At 35.8% G+C, this 23,593-nt stretch overlaps 1 protein-coding gene and 1 long non-coding RNA gene across 4 annotated transcripts in view; one reads left to right on the plus strand and one right to left on the minus strand.

Annotated features, from left to right (window-relative positions):
* Window positions 1-23,593, plus strand: part of AFTPH (aftiphilin) — a 65,434-nt gene that overhangs the window by 8,786 nt on the left and 33,055 nt on the right. For all 3 annotated transcript variants that reach the window (XR_011998048.1, XM_072743092.1, XM_072743093.1), the window contains exon 2: window positions 17,071-19,034. Coding sequence is in view for 2 of the 3 variants with exons in the window: in XM_072743092.1 (XP_072599193.1) it covers window positions 17,103-19,034 (1,932 nt within the window). In the remaining variant the exon portion in view is untranslated. The remainder of the gene's footprint in view (window positions 1-17,070; window positions 19,035-23,593) is intronic.
* LOC140596021 (uncharacterized) lies at window positions 982-5,915 on the minus strand. Its single transcript, XR_011998049.1, has 3 exons — window positions 5,785-5,915; window positions 5,633-5,696; window positions 982-1,109 (listed from the first exon to the last, which is right to left on the minus strand). It is a non-coding gene; the product is annotated as an uncharacterized lncRNA (long non-coding RNA).

A 23,593-nucleotide genomic window follows, 5' to 3' on the forward strand; every position in this document is an offset into this window, starting at 1 on the left:
AAGGCAGGTGCCAAACCGCTGAGCCACCCAGGGATCCCCTGAATATTTTTAATAGTATCTTTGCTTCTTAAAAAAAAAAAAAAATCATACCAAGAGTTTGACATAACATATTTTATGTTTAATGTATAACATTCATATTTTCTCTTCCCAAAACCCAAACTGGAATGTTTGAATATTCATTACTTTTTTAAAAAAAAAATATTCATTACTTTTTACCTATAGTTAAGTCCTCATTACTTCATCCTCCTTTTGTATTTCAGACTTATCCCTCTATATCATAACGAGCTAGCAGATGATAGCTTTCTGTCTCATTAGGTTTCAGAAGTTTACTTGCAACACAGTGCAAGCGTCACACCTAAATAGTACAGATTTTAATCAGATTATCAGTGACCTTGGTTTCTGGAAGTAGAGAAGAGTTTCTTTTGTTGCTGTTCACATTCATTTCTTAATATTCAATAGTAAGTGGAACCGATTAAATTTTTAAACATGGTTTTATTTTTAACAAGAATTCTATTAACATTTAAATTATGTACATAATTGTATCTGTTTCCAGGATCATTGCAGTAATTCAAATTTGATCCTTTGAGGAAATTTTCCAAGTTTTATTTTTAAGAAAAGTATCAAAAATTTTGTTGTGAACTCTTTAAAAAAAATTTTTTTAAGATTTTATTTATTTATTTGACAGAGAGCAAGCACAGGCAGGGGGAGTGGCAGGGAGAGGGAGAAGCAGGCTTCCCACTGAGCAGGGAATTCAACGTGGGCCCTATCCTAGGACTCTGGGATCATGACCTGAGCCAAAGGCAGGTGTTTAACCAACTGAGCCAACCGGGCACCCCTTTCTTTTATAAATCTTGAGTGTGAAATTTCTTTGTGATATTCTCAGGTAAATTTTAGAAATGTTTGTACAATCAAATCATTGTAAGTAAAGGAAAACGTTTTATAAGAAAAATGACAATTTCATTGATTTGTCTCCATCAATGTGTTCAGCAGTGAAGTTTGCAGGCATTTATGTCAACCCCAAAGTTATAAAGTCCAGTAACATTCTTATCTTCTGGAAACTTAACTCAGTGTTTCTCCAGCTTTACTGACAATCAGCATCATCTTTGAAACTTTAAAAAAAAAAAAAAGTACAGATCTTTAGGTCCACCTGTTCTATTAAAAAGGAAAAACTTAATACAAAGCTAAGATTGAGTAACATTGGTTTATAGGCTACTAGAGGAGAAAAACATGGAAACAAATTTGATTTACTTTGTCAAATGTAATAAAAGAGGTAGATATAAAGAAGGATTAATTGATTTAGAAAGGCAAACTAACATAATGAAAAGAACAGTGGTTGTAATGTTAAGGCCCTCCTTTCTGTACTTACTCTTTGTGAGACCTCGAGCAGATTATTTGACCTCTCTGAGCATGTTTTTTTTCCTCTACAAAAATAGATGGTTGAGATTAAGTTGGATCATGTATGAATAGTACCTAGCATAGTACCTATGACTTAATAACTTGATAAGTATTGGTGGATCTCACTTCACAGAAAACTTCATGCCTGAATAGGGTTTGAAAGTGTAGTAAGTGGGTTCTCTGAATAGGTAACAATAGGAAGTTAGAAAAAATGATGTATGACAACCTAGAGGTAACAGAGCCAGTGGAGGAACCAGGGGTTAGTTTTGTCTGATTGGTGCAAAGAGAGAGTATCTTAGCCATGTTGGATAAGATAGGTGTTTCAAATAGACTGTAGTAATCCCAGCCAGAAATAATGAGGCCCTGACATAAGCTATTGGTTGTGGGATGTTAAAATAAATACAGTAAGAAATATAAAAGACCTCATTTATGGTTGATTTAATTTGTGGGATGGGGGTGGGATGGGAGCAGAGGGAAAACAGGGCTAACCCTCAGATTTCTGGGCTTCGAATTTAGAATGTTATATAGTGGGGCACCTGGGTGGCTCAGTGTTTGAGTGTCCATCTTTTGTTCGCGTCTTGGTCCTGGAGTCTGCCTCTCTGTGTCTCTCTCCTGAATAAATAAAACAGGAAGGAAGGAAGGGAGGGAGGGAGGGAGGGAGGGAGGGAGGGAGGGAGGGAGGGAGGGAGGGAGGGAGAAAGAAAAGAAAAAAAGAAAAGAAAAAGAAAGAAAGAGAAAGAAAGAAGAAAAGAAAAGAGAAGAGTGTTGTATAAGAACAAGTGGTTTCTGTTCTTTTTTTGGGGGGGGGGGTCCAGTTTCTGTTGTTTTGAGTAGAGGTTGATTGACTTCAGTTTTGGAATTGGAACATATGAAATATCTTTAGGACATCCAAGTGGTGATATTCAGAAAGGCATTTAGGTAGACAGATCTGGAGGTTGGGGAGCCTGTAAGTAGATAGTGGTTTTAGCATTCTGAACATATAAAAAGAAAAGGTGGTTGAGAACCCTCCGGGATAAGAATATGAGGAGACTAAGGCCTGAGGAACACTGAAATTTAAGAGGCAAGCAGAAGAAGCAGATTCATTGAAGGAGGAGGAAAGGCTATGATAAGAGGAGAATCAAGAGAGACTGCCTTTCAGAAAATGCTTTCTTTTATTTTAACTTAAAAATGTGTTTTAGGGGCACCTGTGTGGCTCAGTCAGTTAAGCATCTGCCTTCACCTCAGGTCATGATCTTGGGGTCCTGGTATCCAGCACCTTGTTGAGCTCCCTGCTCAGCAGGGAGTCTGTTTCTCCCTCTCCCTATGCTGCTCCTCCTGTTCATGTTCTCTCTCGCTCGATCTCAAGTAAAAAAATCTTTATTAAAAGTGTTTTAGACACATTTCCCAATTAATATTGTAGCTTTATCTTTTTTTTAGTGGCCATAGTTTTTATTTACCCTATTCCTTATTTTCTTTTAATAATTTATTTATTTATTTATTTACTTACTTACTTGACAGAGAGAGAGCACACAAAGATAGGGAGTGGCAGGCAGAGGGAGGAGAAGCAGACTTCCTGCCTAGCAGGGAGCCCTATGCCAGGCTGGATCCTGGGGCCTTAGGATCATGACCTGAGCCAAAGACAGTCATTTAATTGACTGAGCGCCCCTACCCTATTTCTTATTGATAAATATTTCAGTTATTTTCAGTTAACTTTTTAAACAAACAATGCAGGAATTAACATTTATGTGGAATGATCTTTGGATGCTTGTATGATTGTTTCTATAGGATACATTCTTGTGGATGAAATTGTTTAGTCCAAAAACTGTGCATTAAAATTTTTTGTATATTGCAGAATTACTTGGAGTATGAACCAACATGTAGTCCCACCAATAGTATCTTTAATTTTATCCTTAAAGTGGCTTGCTTTGTAGATTGAGGGTAGTATGAATTTGAAAAAATAATAGTATTTGTTATTACTTTATGTAAAATTCTGTGAAGAGAAAAAGAACACTTTCACTTTATCAAATTACTTGGCTCATTCAAATAATGTAATTTAAGAATGCATTTTGTCCTTGTAAGCACCAGATCAAGGAGGAGTTCTTTGTTTTGAAAGAAGCTCTGTTCCCTCCTCTTATATGCTGGAAGCAGTAATTGGATTTAGAGGAAGTGGATCAGAAGGAAAGGGAGTGATAGTATTATTGTGAGGGAGATTAAACCTTGAACAAAATTGATGCATGCAAACAATTCTTGTTGTGGTAGACATGCATTACTAATACAAATTCTGTGTTAAGATTTTGTACAGAGATATTTTGAGATTTTTTTTTCTTGTCGTAGCAAACTTTAAGCAATGACTACAAGACTGTAAAATGATTCCTATAAAAGTGATCATAGGAGAATTGATGTCTTAGAAAATACCCAGAATAGAAACACTGCAGGAGTTTTAAGTCGCCTTAAATTGTGCCACTTACGTACTTTAAAGGTGAAAAACTATGGACAAATTTCAAATTTTTTAATTGACATTATTCATAACATCTATATAGAAGGACCTGCATTTCCCTAACCTCAGTGATACTAATAGTATTTAGGGGAAATTGACTTTTAGTTTTGTTCATTTTCTTTAAATTCTTCAGTGTCCTTTTTGTCTTTTTTTTTATTATTATTATTTTTTACTTTGGGTTATGACCTATTTCTGGTTTATAAAATTTAGGTTTATAAAATCAATTTAGGGGATCCATGGGGATCCCTGGGTGGCGCAGCGGTTTAGCGCCTGCCTTTGGCCCAGGGCGCGATCCTGGAGACCCGGGATCGAGTCCCACGTCGGGCTCCCGGCGCATGGAGCCTGCTTCTCCCTCTGCCTATGTCTCTGCCTCTCTCTCTCTCTCTGTGACTATCATAAATAAAAAACAAAAAAAAAAAAATTAAAAAAAAATAAATAAAATCAATTTAGGGGATCCTGACCAACTTTTAAGGAAAAGTGAAATAGAACTAAAAATATCAAGAGTACCCAGAGAGTAAGGGTAAGTACTAGTTGGTGAAATTCTGTTTGCCCTTTACCCTTTCTACCTCTCAGGGGAAAGTAAAACTTTAAACCAAGGAACAACACAATTGAAAGGTCAACCACCTAGAATTTGTTTGCTATGGGAATTCCTTCCATAATTTCCATGAAGGTTATCAGTACTGTGGGACCTACTTGTGGCATTACCTGGGTATATCACAACATACATTCTTGAGCACTGTTTTGGAATGTGTTTACGTTTGATTTTTCACATATACAAAGCTTTTGTTTTATAATCACCCCAAGAATGTCCTTATATGTTATTATTTGTGGATGATGTATGATTATCTTTAAGCCTGGTTCATTATCTGGTTTCCTTCTCCCATGTTTCTAGGTTATCTTTTTCTCAATTGATGGGTGGTCAGAGAAGAAATTAACAGATAGCACTTAGCAAAGATAATTTGTGAGGTAAATCTGCTGTTGCATAGGACATATTTAAAGGCCAAATTTGTGAGTTATAGATTATGTAGGACACTGCCTGCATCCCTTTTTCATTAGCTCAGGTGATTGAATTCTAACTGCATTTGGTTGCAGTTTTAGAACCTTTAGTAGATGTTTTTTTCTCTAAAAGGTGAGTTCTCCTGGTGGGATTTATAATATCTGGAGTAGCAGTGTCAGGAAGGGTAGCTGCCAAAGGCCTGAACAATTTGAGTTACAGACTAGAGTGGGGTCTTTCGTTTTGAAAGTCCATAAAGTAGGTCTTGTGGTTTTGGTTTTTATTTTTTTCATAATACCATGGGATCTTGAGGTTTAACTCATCAGTCTTGACCAGAATTTAAATCTAAAGCTTTACAGCTAGAAATTTCTTTCAAAACATGTCAGCTATTCATGCTGGCTGATTGCAAATCTGTGGGAAATTTTACATGGAGTATTAAAGTTTCTGGGAACAGAGAACAAGAGGAGGGGAAATTAGTTGGGCCATCCAGAGTCATATCACGCTCTGGAGACACCAGCTGACACCTCCACTTATGGTGAGAAACTGCCTCAAATCAAAGCAGAAAGTCATACTGGCTGGTCTGTTAAACACATACATGAACAAAAATTTGTCCTTTAGCTGTTTGTTTTTTTCCCCCTAGTTTGCATATAAGCACTACCCTGCTCAACATATTCTTTTTTTCAGTCAGGTGCAGCACAAATGATTGGATTTGCTTTCTTTTGCCCATGTTACATCTCAGACCAGCCTCCCAGATCATATTTACTTACCTTGACTGAACTTCGATGTTTTCTAACTTACTTGGTGGAGCACCAGAACGAGGGTTATAGAAATCTAGTGGGAGGTGGAGAAGGAGACAGTTCACGAATGGTCAGTGGGGTAATGCCCCAGCAAGAACAGTAATAGGGTATTCAGTTCCTACCGTGCATCAGGCCCTGAGCTGCAGTGGTCAACAGCAGAGGCCTGTTCCTGCACAGCATTTCCAGTCTTTTGAGCTCAAGTAAAGTATCTCTTGCAAGTGTAGTTTCAGTGGAGTGGTAGGATGGAAGCCAGATTGTTCTGGGTTGAGGAGTGAGTGGGAGGCTAGGAAGTAGAGATAGCCAATAGACAGAGCCCTTTGAAGAAGCTTGGTGGTGAGGAGGAGGAGAGCTAGAAGGGCACAGAAGGGAGGAGTTTGTTTTGTTTTGCTCTGATTTGTTTAAGGTTGGGAGACTCTGGAACATTTACAGGCTGGTGAGAAAGCATCAGTAGTAATGGAGAAATTCAAAGGGTCCCCTGAGCAAGCAATTGAGAAAGAGAACAGAAAGTCCAGAGGTTATCTGTAGACAATATGGTAGATATAAGCAAGATTTTAGTGAAAGGACTTGAAACTGAAGTAGTTCTGCTTTTAGATTCTGTTTTTGTCGTAAAGTTTCAGGGATGTTAAGGAGGAAATTAGAGTGGCTAATTTATTCTGTAACTGTGTAATAAGAGCAGAGAGTACTAGGGAAAAAAACTGTTTCCCAGGGCTAATGCATCCATTCTCACCACTGCTTCTGTTTTGTTGTCTTTGTTAGCAACAGTTATCCAATATCATTTATCCAATTTCAAGTTGAAGTACCTTTTGGGGAATAAAAGCTAGTAATCTCTCAAATATGGTCAGTTGATATGATGAATTAAAGATAAAACAATTTCAAAAGTTTTTGTTTATCTTGTTTAATTTTTACTGTGCAGCTAGAAAAACACAAAATGCCTTATGGATTTACATAAAAGAAAAGCTCTTTCTTAGGAATTTTTGAAAACTACCTTCTGTAAAATGATAACTTTTATTGCTACTTAGCAACATCCATTGAAGAGTGTGAGTTGCTGCTCACATTGTCATTTAGGTTATAGGTATGATATTTGTACTTTTGTGAATCATCGTTATTGACATCAAAATCAGGAAGATAGAAAATTTGGTTGTCACTTTTTGTCAATCTGGCCTTTTGAGGGTGATCAACTTAGTTATAAAGATATTTTGCTGTTTGTTTCTTTACATTTTTACCATTGTATACATTAATACTAAAAAGAAGACATTCACCTCTTGGCATTTTTGTTGGTTATTAGCTTGTAAGCATTTTTTCCTCTTTCAAACTATTGTGAAAGTTTCAGAAACCTTTTTCTTAACTCAGAAACCTTTAAGGGATGATTCTTGTAATTCTTGTATTTGCTCTCAATTATTTCTGCAGTAAGACATTTTTCAAGTATTCTATTAGCTTGTGACTGATTCACCACTTAGTAGTTACACTACCATGAGGGATTATTTAACCTCTGTAAGCGTTTATCTGTAAAATGAAGATAATCCCTACCGCATAGCATAGTATGAGGAGTAAATGAGATAATTCACAAATGCTTTTCATATAGTATCAGCACATAGTAAGTGTTGAATAAATGTTAACTTGATATTGGTGTAAGCAGAAGAAAGTGCTTGGACTCTACTGTTTGTTCAACAAATATTTTAAATAATACTGCATGTTATGCAGTTGATGACATGTTGACATATTGATATAGCTGATGTCTATAATGTCTTGCGTTTTTGTTCTTGAGTCAGCAAGTTCAGATCATATCTCTTAAAAATATTCATCTTTAGAATTATGTAAGTTTGATTAAAGAGCCTTAAAGTTTGCAGCCTATGTTGAAGGGAATCTTAGAAACAAATCACAACAACATAACGCTTCTCAATTTTTTACTAAAAAGCATCTATTTTTAGGGGCTTTCCTTGTTTTGTTAGCCACCATAGAGCTAATACAATATGCTGAGGAGAAATCACTCAAAAAGAGAAAATGAAAATTATCATTTTTATAGATTTTCAATTTTAGAAGCATGAGGCTGTGGTCTCAGTCCTTCAACCTTGGGCATTGTTTCATATTTTCCAGGGGTGGGTTAGAGAAATTGGCAATAAAATCAATATCTTGTATCTTTAGTGCAGCTAGGAATATTTTTCTTAAGTGACTTATTCTTTCAGTGACCTTTTAAAGTATATGCAGAGTCATGTGAATGTTTTTGGCAACTAAGCAAACATTGGCTTAGATTTTTGTTAAGGGTAGATTATGGTTTGAACCACAAACTTGGTGAAAGTTAAAATGTAATGATAGTTGATAACTTGCTGAGGTACAGAATGTGCCAGGTATTGAAGGTCTGTTATTTGTAATCCTCACAACAGCATTGAAAGGGAGGAACTGCTAGCCCCTTTTTATAGATAGGACACCGAAGCTCAAGGAGGGCAAACTCACATAATTAGTAAATGAGGAAACTGGAATCTGAACCTAGGATCTCTTTGACTCCAAATCCAAGATCTTTCTCCTGTACCAATGCTGCCTTTTGAGACAAACGCATATTACCTTAAATCCCAGAATTAGGAAAAGTATAAATAAGCAAAACTTTTTTTTTGATAAATGGTATGCTTATTATTACGATCCCATATGCATTCACTTTAATGTAGTTGTTGTTAAATGTGTTGATTTTCTGAGAAACACGTTTTGTTTTTTATTGTTACATACACAGAACAAATGTATGAGTCTTAGTACATTGTTCATATATGTAAAATATATATGTACCTGTGTAACTAGTATTCTCATCAAGAGATAATAACATTATTAGCACCCTGGGGCTCTTTTATGCCCCCTTCCAGTCAGTACTGTACCTGCTATAGGTACCCCTGTTCTGAATTATCCCCGTAGATTTGTTTTGCCTATTTTGAACTTCCCAGAAATGGAATCGCAATATGTATTTTGTGTGTATATCTGGCTTCTTTCACACATCATGTCTGTGATAGTCATCCATGTTGTTGCCTGTAATAATAATTCATAGTGTACTCCATTGTATGTGTATACCATGGTTCGTTTTAACCAGTCTGCTTATGGACACTTGGGTTATTTTTAATGAAGAATAAAGTTATCATGGGGGCGCCTGGGTGGCTCAGTCAGTTGGGCATCTGCCTTCATCTCAGGTCCTGGGATTGAGCCCTGCACTGGACTCTCTGCTCTGCTTCTGCAGAGTCTGCTTCTCCCTCTCCCTCTGCCTCTGCCTGCTGCTTCCCCTGCCTGTGCACGCATGCATACTCACTCTTTCTCTCTCTGTCAAATAGTCTTTAAAAAAATAAAGTTATTATGAACAGTCTTGTACATGCCTTTCAATGCACATATGTACTCACTTCTGTGGAGTATAGACCTGGTACAGGTTTAGTAAGTACTGCCAAACAGTTTTCCAAATAGGTATACCAGTTTCCAGTTTACACTCCAGCCATTAAAATAAGAGAATACTAGTTGTTCCATATTGTTGCCATTGGTAGCTGTGGTTAATATTGTTTTGTTCTAATTTTATCTGTTCTGGTGGGTGTATAATAGTGTCTTCTTGGGACTTTAATGTGCATTTTTTCCCTGACGACTTTTCAGATAGTTATTGGCTATTTGTGTAATCTCTTTTGTGATTTACCTGTTCAAAATATTTTGGTCATTTTTCTGTTGAGTTGTCTCACCTTGATTTGTAGGAATTCTTTATATATACTGGATATGAGTTCTTTTACAGTTATATGTAGCACAGATTTCTTCTCCCAGTCAGTGGCTTGCCTCTTCACTCTCTTAATGTTGTTCTTTAGGTAACAGGAATTTTAAATCTTTTTTTTTTTTTTTTTTTTTTTTAATTTATGATAGTCACACAGAGAGAGAGAGAGGCAGAGACATAGGCAGAGGGAGAAGCAGGCTCCATGCACCAGGAGCCCGACGTGGGATTCGATCCCAGGTCTCCAGGATCGCGCCCTGGGCTAAAGGCAGGCACCAAACCGCTGCGCCACCCAGGGATCCCTGGGAATTTTAAATCTTAATGAAGTCCAATTTACCATTTTCTCTTTTATGATTTCTGCCTTCTGTGTCTTATTTAAAACACCTTGCCTTCCCTAAGGTCTTGAAAATAATCTCTTAAGTTATCTTCTAGAAGGTTGATTATTTTTACCTTTCACATTTAGGCCTACAATCTGTCTGGAGCTGATTTTTTTATAAGGTACTAGGTAGAATCAAAGATTGAGTCCACCTGTATAGACATTCACTTAATCTAGCACCATTTGTTGAAAAAAAAGGCTTGTCCTTTCCCCCTCCACACTGCAGTGGCATCTTTGTTATCACATGACATGTAGCTTTAAACAAGTCTTTATATCTGGTAATTTAAGTGCTTCAGCTTTGTTCCTTTAGGGAAACTATTTTTAAATTGCCAGATAGTCTTAGATGATAGTGAGCCCCATTCCTCCTTTCATTCCTCTGCGTTCCCAACCCTTCCTTTCCACTTGACCCCAGAGCTTTCAACCTATAGACCTACCAACTCTTCTTTTCCATGACCATTTCAGACTTGAGGCTAGAAATCCTTAAGCAGGTACAACTTCTTTTCTTTTGAGAGATTAGTATTGAATTACTTTCATCCATTGTATGCCTTGTTACCCTGGCTGCTAATCTGGCACAGGACTCAGGGTTCCACAGCTGATTGCTACTAGGCTTCTGGATTCTTCCCCTGGTTCCTCTCTAGTGGACTCCTATAAAAGAATTACCAAACCCAAGATCCTTTGATTTTCATAGTCTGTAGCCCGGAAGGTCTTCTTTGGCTTACATTTTTATTTTACTATTTTTCACTTATATTGCCCCCTAGTCTCTGTTCTAAGGGTGTGATTTCCCATGGACAGACTCTGAAGTGCAGGTAGTCTGCCAAATTCTCTATCTGCATGCTCTAACTTTAGGATACCCCATTTATTACCCATGAAAGCCCCTGTCTACTTTTTGTGTATAATATGGTTTGAATCTTTTCTAGATACCCTCATTACTTGTTTACTCCACTTTAAGAGGTCTTGGAATAAGCAGTCATAAAACTGGGAAGTTGAACACACCCTTTTACACACGCACATGTGTGCATGTACTTGTTTTGATTATAAAGAAATTAGACAACTGATTAGAACTCCTTGTGGTATGGAGTAAGAGTCCATTAAGACAGCTGAAGAGACATTAAAGTTACTGTGTGCCAGGCACAGTATTAAAGTAGCTCATCTATCTCTTATTCCGGTTAAGTAGGAATAGCTATTTAAAGTCCATATTTTCTGTGTTAAAAAAAAAAAGAAGTATATTTGTCTTAAGTCAAACTTAGTATGCTAATTCATCAAATACTTCAATTAACAAATAATACTTCAACTAACAAATTTTACTGAGTTGCCCTGGACACTGAAGAATTTTCTGAAAAGTTCCAAGCCTCCTCCACACTGGCTGGTTGGCATTCTTGACTGAAACTTGAGAGTGGCATTCTCTTAAATTGTTGAAGGATGAATTGGACCAAAGCCAAGACCTGCGGGAAGGGAATCTGTAGCCCAAGTTCTTCCCATCAGTATGTGACACAGTTTAGAGAAATAAGGAAATGTTCATAGTCAGGGAGGCTGACAGAGCCTATTGTATCTAGGAGGAGAAAGAGAATACTTTGTCAAGATGTGGCAGGAAGGACTATTTTTAGTATTGTTGGTGTGATTACAAAGTTGCTGATTCAGAAATACAAAAACCTGTACATAAATGTTGTTAGCATCTTTAATATGTATACTATTTAAATACACTATTGGTGCATATATTAAGGTTATGTTTATGTAAAGTTTAGGTACTACTTAAAATAATAAAGTATAAGAAATAACCCATATGTCATTCAGTTGATGAGTGAGAGAACAAACTGGTATATCTGTACTATAGAATACTAGTTAGCCATAAAAATAATTGACCTATTGATACATGCATAACCAGGATGGACCTTAAGGGCATTATATTTAGTGAAAAAAGTTAACTTCAAGAAGTTGCATACTGTATAATTTCATTTACATAACACTTTTGAAATGACAGAACTATGCAGACAGAAAATAGATCAGTGGTTGGCCAGGGATAGGATGGGGGAGAAGGAGCAATTCTGTATCTTGATAATTGTAGTTACAAAGATTTGTACATGGGATCAAATTAAACAGAACTACACACAAAAGCTTTTTTTTTTTTTTTAAAGGTGAAGACTGAATAAGGACTGCAGTCTAGGTAATAGTAATGTTTCAACATGGTCAGTTTCCAGGTTTGCTATTGTCCTAGAGCTATATAAGATTCACCATTAGGGGGAGCTAGATGAAGGCTGTACATATGGTGTCTGTTATTTTTGCAACTTTATGCTAATCTATTACTGTTTCAAAACAAAGAGTCAAAAAAAATAAGGTATATTGTACACCTGTGTTCAACAACGTTATTCACAACAGCCAAAAGGTAGAAGTAACCCAACTGTCTACCAACAGATGATAGTATATACATACAATGGAATAATATTCAGCCTTGAAAAGGATGAAATTCTGACACATGCTACACAAAATATATGAACCTTGAGGACATTATGCTAAGTGAAATAAGCCAGTCACCAAAGGATATCTATTGTGTAATTCCACTTATATGAGGTGCCTAGAGTGGTCCAATTCGTGGAGAAAAAACAATGCTGGTTGCAGGATCTGGGAGGTGGGAGAATGGGGAGTTATGGGGAGTTATTGTTTAATGAGTACAGAAAACAGGTACCTGGGCGGCTTAGTTGGTTTAGTGTCTGATCTTGGTTTTGACTCAGGTCATGATCTCATGGTTGTGGGATCAAGCCACATGTCGGGCTCCATGCTCAATGCAAAGTCTGCTTCAGGTTCTTTCTCCCTTTTGTTCTCTCTCTCTCTCTCTGTCTCATCAATCAATCAGTCTTTTAAAAACATGAGTACAGAAAATATTTTAATATTTTGGAAGACAAAGATTTCTAAAGATGGATGGTGGTGATGGTTGTACAACAATGTGAATGTACTCAATGCCACTGAACTGTACACTAAAAAATGGTTAGAATAGTACATTTTTAAATTTTTTAAATAGGAATTTTTATGTATACTTTGCCAAAAAATTTGAAAAGAAGATACTTTATAAGTAACATGTATTTATTATACAACGTGCATATTTAAATGCAAACATAAATCTCCTTGAATACTTATAATTATTTAATTTTCATTTTGAGATGATCATAAACATAGAAAAGTTGCAAGTTCAGTACAAATAAGTGTTTTTCCAGAATAACTTGAGACTGTTACCAACCTGATGTCTCATCTCTCCCAAGTATTTTAGTGTGCATTTCCGACAACCAAAGACACTCTCTTACGTGACCACAATACTACCCTCAAAATCAAGAAATTAGCATCAACACGTTGCTCCTTGGACTCTATTCAGATTTCACAGTCGTCCCAATAATGACCTGTACAGAAAGGGAAGCCAGTTGAAAATCATGTGTTAAATTTACTTGTCATGTCTCTAGTCATCTTCAATTTGGAAGAGTTATTAAGTCTTTCCTTAATTTTCATGACATTGATACTTTTGAAGATTACAGGCCAGTTGTTTTGTAGACTGTGTCTCAATTTGAATTTGTCTGAAGTTTCCTCATGAATAAATTCAGGTTGTGTCTTTTGGGCAGGAATATTCCAGGAGTGATCCTGTGTTCTTGTTACATCTTGTCAGGTGATACATGATTTCAGTATTCCCATTACTAATCATGTTCACTTTGATCATTTGATGAAGTGTCAGCCTTCACCACTGTAAAGTTACACTTTGTTCCTTTGTAATTGAGTATGTTGTGGGGAGATATTTTGAAACTGCAGTATCTTACATGTTTGTATCTGAGGACTGATAGTTGATTCTTTTATTCGGTGGATTATAATTCAATATTATCTTTATTTTGATGCTCAAATTGTCACCGATTTTACCACTAGGAATCCCTTCAAGCTGGCTTTTGTGTCCTTTTGACATGTTGGTATCATTATGAATGCTTTTAAATTTAAAAACGAGTAATCATGATATTAATGGCTACATGGCATCCTATTGGGAGGACAAAGCGTAATTTGTTTAAATAATCCCTTTGGAACATTTTTGTTTTACTTTTAAGAAAAAAAAAAAACAAAAAACAGGGATGCCTAGGTGGCAGTGGTTGAGCATCTGCCTTCGGCTCAGGGTGTGATTCCAGGGTCCTGGGATCGAGTCCTGCATTGGGCTCCCTGCTCAACAGGGAGTCTGCTTCTCCCTCTGCGTGTGTCTCTGCCTCTCTCTCTGTCTCTCATGAATAAATAAATAAAATCTTTAAAACACACACACACACACACAGTTTGTATAATATAGCCAGATTGCCTTCTGGAAGCCTTCTAACAATTTACACATCCACAGCAGTATGTGTGTGCAAATGTCCTTTTCTCCACACTCTCATTAACAATCAGTATTTTTAAATAATAGGAACTTCATAATCACAGGGAAACTTTTAGAGGCCAAATTACCTTGTATAAGCATTGTAAGGGGTTATCAGGACTCTGGACAAAGGAGGAAAGTAGGGTTTATATGTATCTTTTACTATTTTTTTCCTTTTCTCTTTAAATCAGCAGAAAAGGTATCTCAGAAGTAAAGCCATTATTTTCTTATTTATGATGCTGGTTTTGTAAGGAAGACAGTTTAAAAATAGATATATTACAATGGAGTCTTTTTCTTTTCTTGTGATTTATTCAATTTCTTTCAAATAACTCTCAGTGACTGACCAGTCATTGACCTCAAAGATCCTTTTCAAAATTCTGAAGTCATTCTCTACTAACCAGCTGTATGACCTTTGGGAAAGTTGCTTATCAGTAGGCTTCATTTTCCTCATATCTAATTAAGTTAAGTGGTTTCTAAGGTATCTTCTCCCTAAAGCTGGAAGATCTTACGAAATTTTGTTCTGAGAGTTAGAAGAAAGTGGTTGTTTTGTTTTGTTGAGCTTACAAAACTGGTTGAATTTTGTAGTAAAATATTTTCCTCGTGTATCTAATTTTACAAATGTGAATTGCAGGAAATATTCATTGCGCTTCAGTTCATTGGAACTATCAATTTATGGTCTGGTTTTGTTCTAAGACTTCTGTTGTTTATTTTCCTTTGCTTCTAATGTAAATCTGTCTTGTGGCCCTTTTGACTATTTAGTACAAAGAAACAGGATAGCCCAGACACAGATTCCATTTAAGAGTTAAGTGTATATAGGAAGCAGATATCATAGACTAATGGGTATGGAAAGGATTACTCAGTAAATGGGATTATGACAATTGCTTGGCCATTTAAAAGAAAAAATTGCTTAGACCTTTGCATCATATATCAAAATAAATTATTAAAAAAAACTAAATGCAAAGAAAACCACCTGAGGTAGAAAAAAATAAGATTGTATATTTATTAAATCTCAAGTTTATATGAAAGCAAAATAAGGAAAATTACTAATGGAAAGTTGATTTGACCTCTTACAAATTAACTTTAGAAAATAGTTTGGCAGTTTCTTATAAAGTTAAACTTAGGTGTAACTGAACATTTGTACCCCGGGGAATTTATCTTAGAGAAATAAAACCTCATGGTCAGATAACAATCTGTATACAAATATTGATAGCAGCTATATTTGTAATTATTTGTAATTAGAAACAATCCAAATGCCCTACATTGAGTGAACAGAGAAACTGTGAGCCCTTTTATAACAGAGTACTCCTTGGCAACAAAAAAGAAAACTCTTGACATGTAACAACATGGATGGATCTCAAGGGCATTAAGTCTAGTGAAGAAAAACCAACTTCAAAGAATTACGTATTATATAATTCTATTTACATAATACTTGTGAAGTAGCAAAATTATAATAATGGATAATAGATCAGTGGCTGGCAGGAGTTAGGGCTTAGAGGAGGGTGTGAATATTGAAAGGTAACAACAGAGTTTCTTTATATTGATGCATATTACTGAACTATTTTTGTAGGCAGTGCTTATCTCAATTATAGTCTTGGTTATTTGAATCTAATCTGCACATGTGATAAAATTTCATAGAATTACACACAAAACTGATGAAATCTAAATAAGGTCTGTAGCGGAGTTAATAGTGTTGTACGGATGTCAGTTTTCTGGATTGGTTATGTACTATCGTTATTTACCATATTATCGTTGTGGGAAACTGGATGGAATATACATGAGAACTCTCTACTGTTTTTGCAACTTCAAGTCAGAAATGGTTTCAATATTGAAAATTATTTTAAAAAATTAAATAAACTGGGGTACATCCAGACAACGGAATATTATTCAGTGCTAGAAAGAAATGAGCTATCAACCATGAAAAGACATGGAGGAAGCTTGGATACATGTTACTAAGTGAAAGAACCAATCATATAGTATGTACAGGCTACATACTATGTGACAGACTATATGATTCCAATTTTTTGATATCCCCAAAAAAGGCAAAACTATGGAGACAGTAAAAAGATCAGTGGTTGCCAGGGGCCGGGGAGAGAGAAGAATATAATGGATGGAACAGAAGGTTTTTAGGGCATTGAAATTACTCTGTGTGATAATGTAATGGTGGATACATATGATGCATTTGCCCTTACCCATAGAATGTATAACGCCAAAAAATAAAATAAAATAAAAAATTAAAAAAAAAAAAAAAAAAAAAAAAGAATGTACAACGCCAAGAGCAAACCCTAACATAAACAATGGACTTTGGGTGATAATGATGTGTGTCAGTGTAGGTTCATCAGTTGTAACAAATACACCACTCTGGTGTAGGATGTCCATAATAGAGGAGGCTGTGCATGAATAGGGGTAGGGAAGATACAGGAATTCACTGTACCTTCTGCTCAATTTTTAGTGAACCTAAAACTGCTCTAAAAAGTCTATTTTAAAAAATGGGTCAGAAATAAACATTGAACAGCAAGGTGAGGAATATATTTGTAGCAATTATTAGAGATAAAATTTATTTTCATGTCTTATTTATAAAGAACTCATACAAATCCATAAGACAGACCCTGAATCCTCTGTGGACTGGAAAGAGAACTCAAGAGAACAAGCAAGTGCCCCAAGAGAGAATTTTGTAGATACACTTATGTGTTTACTCAAAAATTTTTGGAAACCTCAAATTCAGTAATGTAATACCACTGCTCTTGGAAACATGCACTGGAAGAGAGATTTTTTTTTTTTTTTGCCATTATAACTGTGTAATCTCACCTAAGAGAAAAATAATTTAAAGGATACAAACAGAGCACTGTAATTTGCATTGTTTTGAAATAGCTTTGAGACAATTTTGAAAGACCTTACTGTATGTAATCTGTTCCCTCCAAAAAAAAAAAAAAAATCTGTTTTTTTTTTTCCAGGTGTAAATTAATCATTTGAAAGCAATTGAACAATGGAGCCAGACATCATTCGAATGTACTCTTCATCCCCACCACCACTAGACAATGGAGCCGAGGATGACGATGATGATGAATTTGGGGAATTTGGTGGGTTTTCAGAAGTGAGCCCTTCTGGTGTAGGGTTTGTTGATTTTGATACACCAGATTATACTCGTCCCAAGGAAGAGTTTGTACCTTCAAACCATTTTATGCCAATTCATGATTTCTCAGAAAATGTAGATAGCCTTACTAGCTTTAAGTCCATTAAAAATGGTAATGATAAAGACATCAGAGCTGAACTTTCTCCTCCTGTGAAAGGACAGTCTGATGTTTTACTTTCTACCACCAGCAAAGAAATAATTTCATCTAAAACTTTAGATACTTCCATTGATGGCATAGAAAGTCCAGAAGATTTAAATACTATAGTGAAGCAGAGACAGAATGTTGGAACGCCTGAAAGTTTCTCTCCAGGAGATTTTAGAACTGATATGAACATTGTTCATCAAAACAAGCAGTTAGAGAGCTGCAATGGTGAAAAGCCTCCTTGTCTGGAGATTCTGACAAATGGGTTTGCAGTACTGGAAACTGTAAATCCTCAGGGAACAGATGATCTGGACATTGTAGCTGATTCAAAAGGAAGAAAGCCTCTTAGCACTCATAGTACTGAGTATAACTTAGACTGTGTACCTAGTCCTGCTGAGGAATTTGCAGATTTTGCCACATTTTCCAAAAAGGAAAGGATACAACTAGAAGAAATAGGATGTGAAATTTTGAATGGTAAAGAAGCATTAACCATTCAGGAAAACAATAAAATTAATAGAGTCAGTGAACTTAATTCTGTAAAAGCAGTGTCTTTGGGTAGAAGTTTTGACGAAAAAGGAGACATTGATGGAGAGGATCAGGTTTGTGTCTCAGAAATAAACAGAATGAGTACCAGAGATTTCAGTACTGAAAAACAACGCCTTCCAACATTGCAACAGGATGAATTTTTAAAATCAAGTGTTCAGTCAAAGCCTTGGAGTTTGGCAGACTCAGCTGATAATTCAGAAGCCAGCATAAGAGAAGACGAGTATAAAACTGAGGAAAAACTTGATTTATTTACTTCAAAGTGTGCTGACCTGTGTATGGATTCTATTAAAACTTCTGATGCCGATGATGAAGTTGGTTCTTCCAAAGAAGAAAGTAAAAAGTTTACTTATTCCCAAAGCCCCAGCATTGATCCCACAGAAGAAAGTGTTCTGGATGATTCTATAAGTGTAAAAAATGGTGACAGTAGTAATGATTTTGTGACTTGCAATGATACTAATGAGGATGAGTTTGGGGACTTTGGCACAGCCAGTGGCGCAACTCCACCTTTCGTTTCTGGTACTCAAGATTCAATGAGCGATATCACTTTTGAAGAGTCCTCAGAGCACTTTCCACATTTTAGTGAACCAGGTGATGACTTTGGAGAATTTGGGGATACAAATGCTGTTTCTTGCCAAGATGAAATTATATTTACTGAATCCGACCTAAAACAGACTTCTGATAGTTTATCAGAGGAATGTAAATTGAGAGGAAAGTCTACTGGAACAGGCACTGATCCTATTTCAAAACTGGAAATTGGGCAAGAAGGTGAATTTGGAGATTTTGATTCTGTGCCAAATATTCAAGATGACTGCAGTGCTTTTCAAGACTCTGATGATTTTGCAGACTTCAGTTCAGCTGGGCCTAGCCAGGTTGTAGATTGGAATGCTTTTGAGGATGGACAAAAAGATAGTTGTTCTTGGGCTGCTTTTGGAGACCAGGCTACTGAATCGCACCATCGAAAGGAAGCTTGGCAGTCACATAGGACAGATGAAAAGATTGATACTCCAGGAACCCCCAAAATGCACAGTGTCCCTTCAGCAGCTTCCAAAGGAGCAGTTGCTGGTGGCCATTTACAGGAAACAGCCACTTCAGTTCAGGTATTTATTGATTTACTCTATTTTGTATGACATATAAATTGCTGTAGAGGCTTTTCAGAAAGTATTTTTAGGTTGGGTGGGTACCTATTGAAGGAGTCTCATAATGCTTGATTTGTAGATTATATTTTTCACAACCCTTTGGTAAACTTTCGATAGACAATCCTATAGTAAGTAATGCTTGGTAAGTAAGGTTTTTCTTTATCTCAGTGAATTTAGTACTTACAGAAATCCATCAGCTTGTTTTTTGATTAACATAAATACCACTTATGTAAAAAATTCATTCATTAGCTAATTATTCCAATGAATCCTTCAGTTTTTACCTTTACAGTCATTTAAGAAGAAGATTAAAGCAAGATGTAGAAGTTTTTTTTTAAGTTTCAGAAATAATGTCTCTTAATTTTGCCCACCAAGAGACCTAGGAAATTAGAATCAAGTTTGCATTTTTTGAAGATTGATTGATTTATTTGAGAGAATGAGAGAGAGAGAGAGAGAGAGAACCGACGTGCACCAGCTGGGGAGGAGCAGGGGAAGAGGGAGAGAGGGAAAGAATCCTCAACAGACTCCCTGCAGAGCCTGACCAAAGAGGGGCTCTGCTGACTCAGCTACCCAGGTGCCCCTAAAGTACAGTTTTGAGTGCAGGACAGAACAAGCAGAATTTTAAACCTCAGCCTGTGCTGAGGCTGTAGGGAATTGAAGGACAGAAAGAGAATTTGAGCAAAGCAGATTTGGATTTCATAATTTGACAATGACTAAAGACCTGGGATGAGAGTTTGAGAAGGATCAAGGGTTAGACCTAGAACAAGAAACAGTCATAGGTTGACTTACTGTGGCTGTATTTATTTGCTTATAGTTTCTTACAAACGTACATTTTTGTTCACACACTTTGGGGAGTAGGTATGTCAGGGAGAATATTTTTATCCTCCAGCACCTGTACTTTATCCTTTTCTGTTCCAGACTCTGAATTTCAGAGACGATTCACCAAGATTTATTCTTACCTAAAGTAGCCCCTAGAGATACATTTTGATATCCAGGCTGTTCCACAGTCATGAATTGTACCCTGTGCTAAACCTAACGTTTTCTCAACCCCAGAGGTGTTAAAAAGAGCACTCCCTAGAACATCACTGCTTTGCATTGACAATTGATAGAAGGAACACTTGTCTCACCAGCTTTTTTTAAAGATCCTGAGAACAAAATCAGAGTCTGCAAATTCTTCCAGTTATCTTTTGCTAAGCAAACCATTTTCAGTCGGAAGTATTTTCAACGTCTGGATGTTAATTGAAATGGTTATACATCGTTGCTTTGATACATGAAGATATTATTATGATATTATCAGGTGGTGTATACAGCTAATCACTTTTCATTTGACTTTGAGTGTCTGAACAGCTTAATTTGCTAATTCAGTTATTATATGGTTTGGCTAATGTGTATTATTCCTGTTGATTAATTAATTATTGAAGTAGAAGCTTTCAGTTTTAAACAAGGAGTAAACTAATTATATAATGCAAAGCCAAGACTGTTGATGGTTGATTTTGACCTAATCCTTTCCCTGTTTAGTTTCATCTTACTGTAAGGTGACACTGGTATTGAATGATCTTTAATTTATAGCCCTAGAACTTGTAACATCATGAGATAATAAATTTTTAAAAGTATGACCACTTGAAAAAGGACTTTTTTGCATTACACAAGTTGATTAAAGTTATTTATAATTTGATAACTGGATATAAGAGGTAATAAAGTATATAAGCTTTGTATAACCTTACAAATCTGAGTTCAAATCTTGACTCAGCCTCTTATAAGCTTTATGATTTTGTAAGTTACTTCTGAGCTCAGGTGTTTGTAAAAAAAAAAAAGAGAGAGAGAGAGAGATAATATCCATTTCAAGGGACTTTTGTGAAGACAAAATGACAGGAAATTTTAAAGTGAATGAAAAAATCCACTGAAAAATAAGAATTTTGTAGTATGATTCTATTTTGTAAAGATAGAGCAAAAATTGTGTGGATGTGGCAAGATACATTAAGACTTCCCAAGATTTGTTTGGCTCAGTCCTCAGACTTTTATTTTTGCTGAATAGATTTGGAAAATGAGCAGAACTTAGAGATGGATTTTGGAAAGGAGAAATTGTTAGAAGGGGCTGGAAGATAAGTTTAGAAGGAAGTTGAGGTAGGGAAATGGGTAAGCCCCTACTCGGTAAATGACGAGTTGGAAGTGATATTCGTTCTTATTCTGCTGTTGTGAAGGAGGCTTGTGGCCTGCAGTTTCTTCCTTTTCCCAAACATGCTGGAAAAATACATTAATCTAAGTCCCCTAGGAGAGGATTAGATTTACTAGTATTTTTCCTAAAATGTTTCATCTGCTTGCTACAGTGTTGGGGACAGAACAGAAATCCTCATTTTTTTTTTTTTTAAGATTTATTTATTGTAGAGAGCATGCACAAGCATGGTGAGGGGCAGAGGCAGGGTGGAGAGAGAGGGAGAGAGAGAAGTAGACCCCCCATTGAGTACAGAGCCCGACACAGAGCTCGATCTGAGGACCCTGAGATCAAGACCTGAGCTGAAATCAAGAGTTGGACACTTAACCAACTGAGCCACCGAGGCGCCCCTAATGACAGTGAACATTAAGTTTTTAATGGTAGAATTTAGAATGATTTTTTTCCTTTTAAATTTTACCTGAATATAACAATTCTGTCCTGAACAGAGTATCTTCAAGTCCTTTTGTCCAAATTCGGCTTTGGCAGAATGTTGTGAGTCTTTCAGAATTCATAGCTTAGTTAATTCATTTAACAAACATGGGAAACAATTCTGTTTCAAGAAATGAGTGCAGTTGTCATTTCAGATTTCTATTTCTCACTATAACGTTGTCTGGGTCTCTGTTTTTTAGTACTTTCTTTTTTTCTGGCTACCAAAAGGATATCTTAATATTTTAATAAAATATGTCTTCCTTGGATCAAGAGACAGTTTTATTGCAGCTTTATTGTAATAACTTATTACTTAGTGAGAAGTCAACCAAAAAGAAATCTTCCAAACTTGTAAAATGTTCTTAAACTACTTCTTAAATGTGGGTCTAGCAAGCCTCAGAGAGTTCAAGCCTTGATATAAAACCATACATGACCATGTACTAAGAAATCTTCCCTTTCAGTGAATATTTTTTTCTGAGAACACAGAGATCAATATATTTCATTTTCTTGTTAACATTCTCATAAATTGTAGAGGAAAACAAGTAGTGGTATCTCTGTTGAACAAATTGGAAAAGAGGTCCAAGCTGTTCTTCGGTTTTTAGGCTAAGATTCAAAACAAAAAGATGATAAAAAAAAAAATCCTCCTTAATTTCGAAGCAGTCCTCTTTTCCAAAAGACCATTATGTATGTAGTTTTAACTGATTTCTTTCTTCCTTCCTTTCCTTTCTTCCTTCCTTTCTTTCTTTTCTTTCCTTCTTTCCTCCCTCCTGCTCTCCCTCCCTTCCTTCTACCTGTTAATATTCCAGAAAGGAAATCTGATTGAAATAACTAAGATTACTTGTCCGTACATGTATGGTAAAGGAAGTTAATATTGTAGGTACTACATTTAACTCTGAGCTTCTGTAAAATTTTTAAAATATTGCTGTGGATGTTATTTGAGAATGTAGGTAATTGGTAAGTAATCTCTTTATATTACTCGACTATAGAAAAGGAACCAAGAGTAGTTTTTTTCTTATTAGCAATCTACTTGATAATGCTACTGAGAGGTGCTACTAGATGAAGATTTTTTTTTTTTTGAGAGCCTTAAAAATTAAGAGTATCACAAAAAGAAAAAGGAAGAGAATTATTAATACTTTGGCTTATTTTACTTTTAAATTAAATTTTTGGTTCACCAGAAAGTCAGTCAGCATTCTCAAACTGACTCTTAACTCCACATTTTTACCTTTGTTTATTTTATCATCTGCCTAAGATACGTGCAAGGTTTCCCTTCTGTGGATGAACAGCTGAACTTATTACTGAAAAAAGAAGTAAGCAACCAAATAAAGAAATTAAGTGGTCAAAAGATACAAACTTCCAGTTATAAAATAAACGAGGGGATGTAATGTATAGCATGGTGCTATAGTTAATAACACTATATTATATAACTGAAAATCTCTAAGAAAATAGATCTTAAAAGTTCTCTTGACAAGAAAAGAAAAATTTGTAACTACGTGTGGTGATGGCTGTTAAATAGGTGTATTGTGATCATTTTGCAGTATATACATATCAAATCGTTACATTGTACACCTAAAACTAATATATGTCAATTATATCTCAATTTTTAAAAAGAAAGAAATTGAGATTTTGGCCTTAGAGCTCTTTGCTTATTTGAAGTATCTGGATAGCAATTTCTTTTGTTATTTTTCCCCTCAGGAAATTAGAAATTCTGGTCTCTAGTTTTTCTCTAGAAAAATACTTCACTAGATTTACCCACAACTTACACAGAAGGGGCAAACCATCTTTTTAGAACATGGTGAATATTACAGTTGGTCACTCTTGATAAAGTATACAATTGTAGATTGTATTTGATATCTTACTAAATATTTAATGGTGGCAAGGCATAAGG

This window comes from Vulpes vulpes, chromosome 16 (assembly GCF_048418805.1).
Source record: "Vulpes vulpes isolate BD-2025 chromosome 16, VulVul3, whole genome shotgun sequence".
NCBI lineage: Eukaryota > Metazoa > Chordata > Mammalia > Carnivora > Canidae > Vulpes > Vulpes vulpes.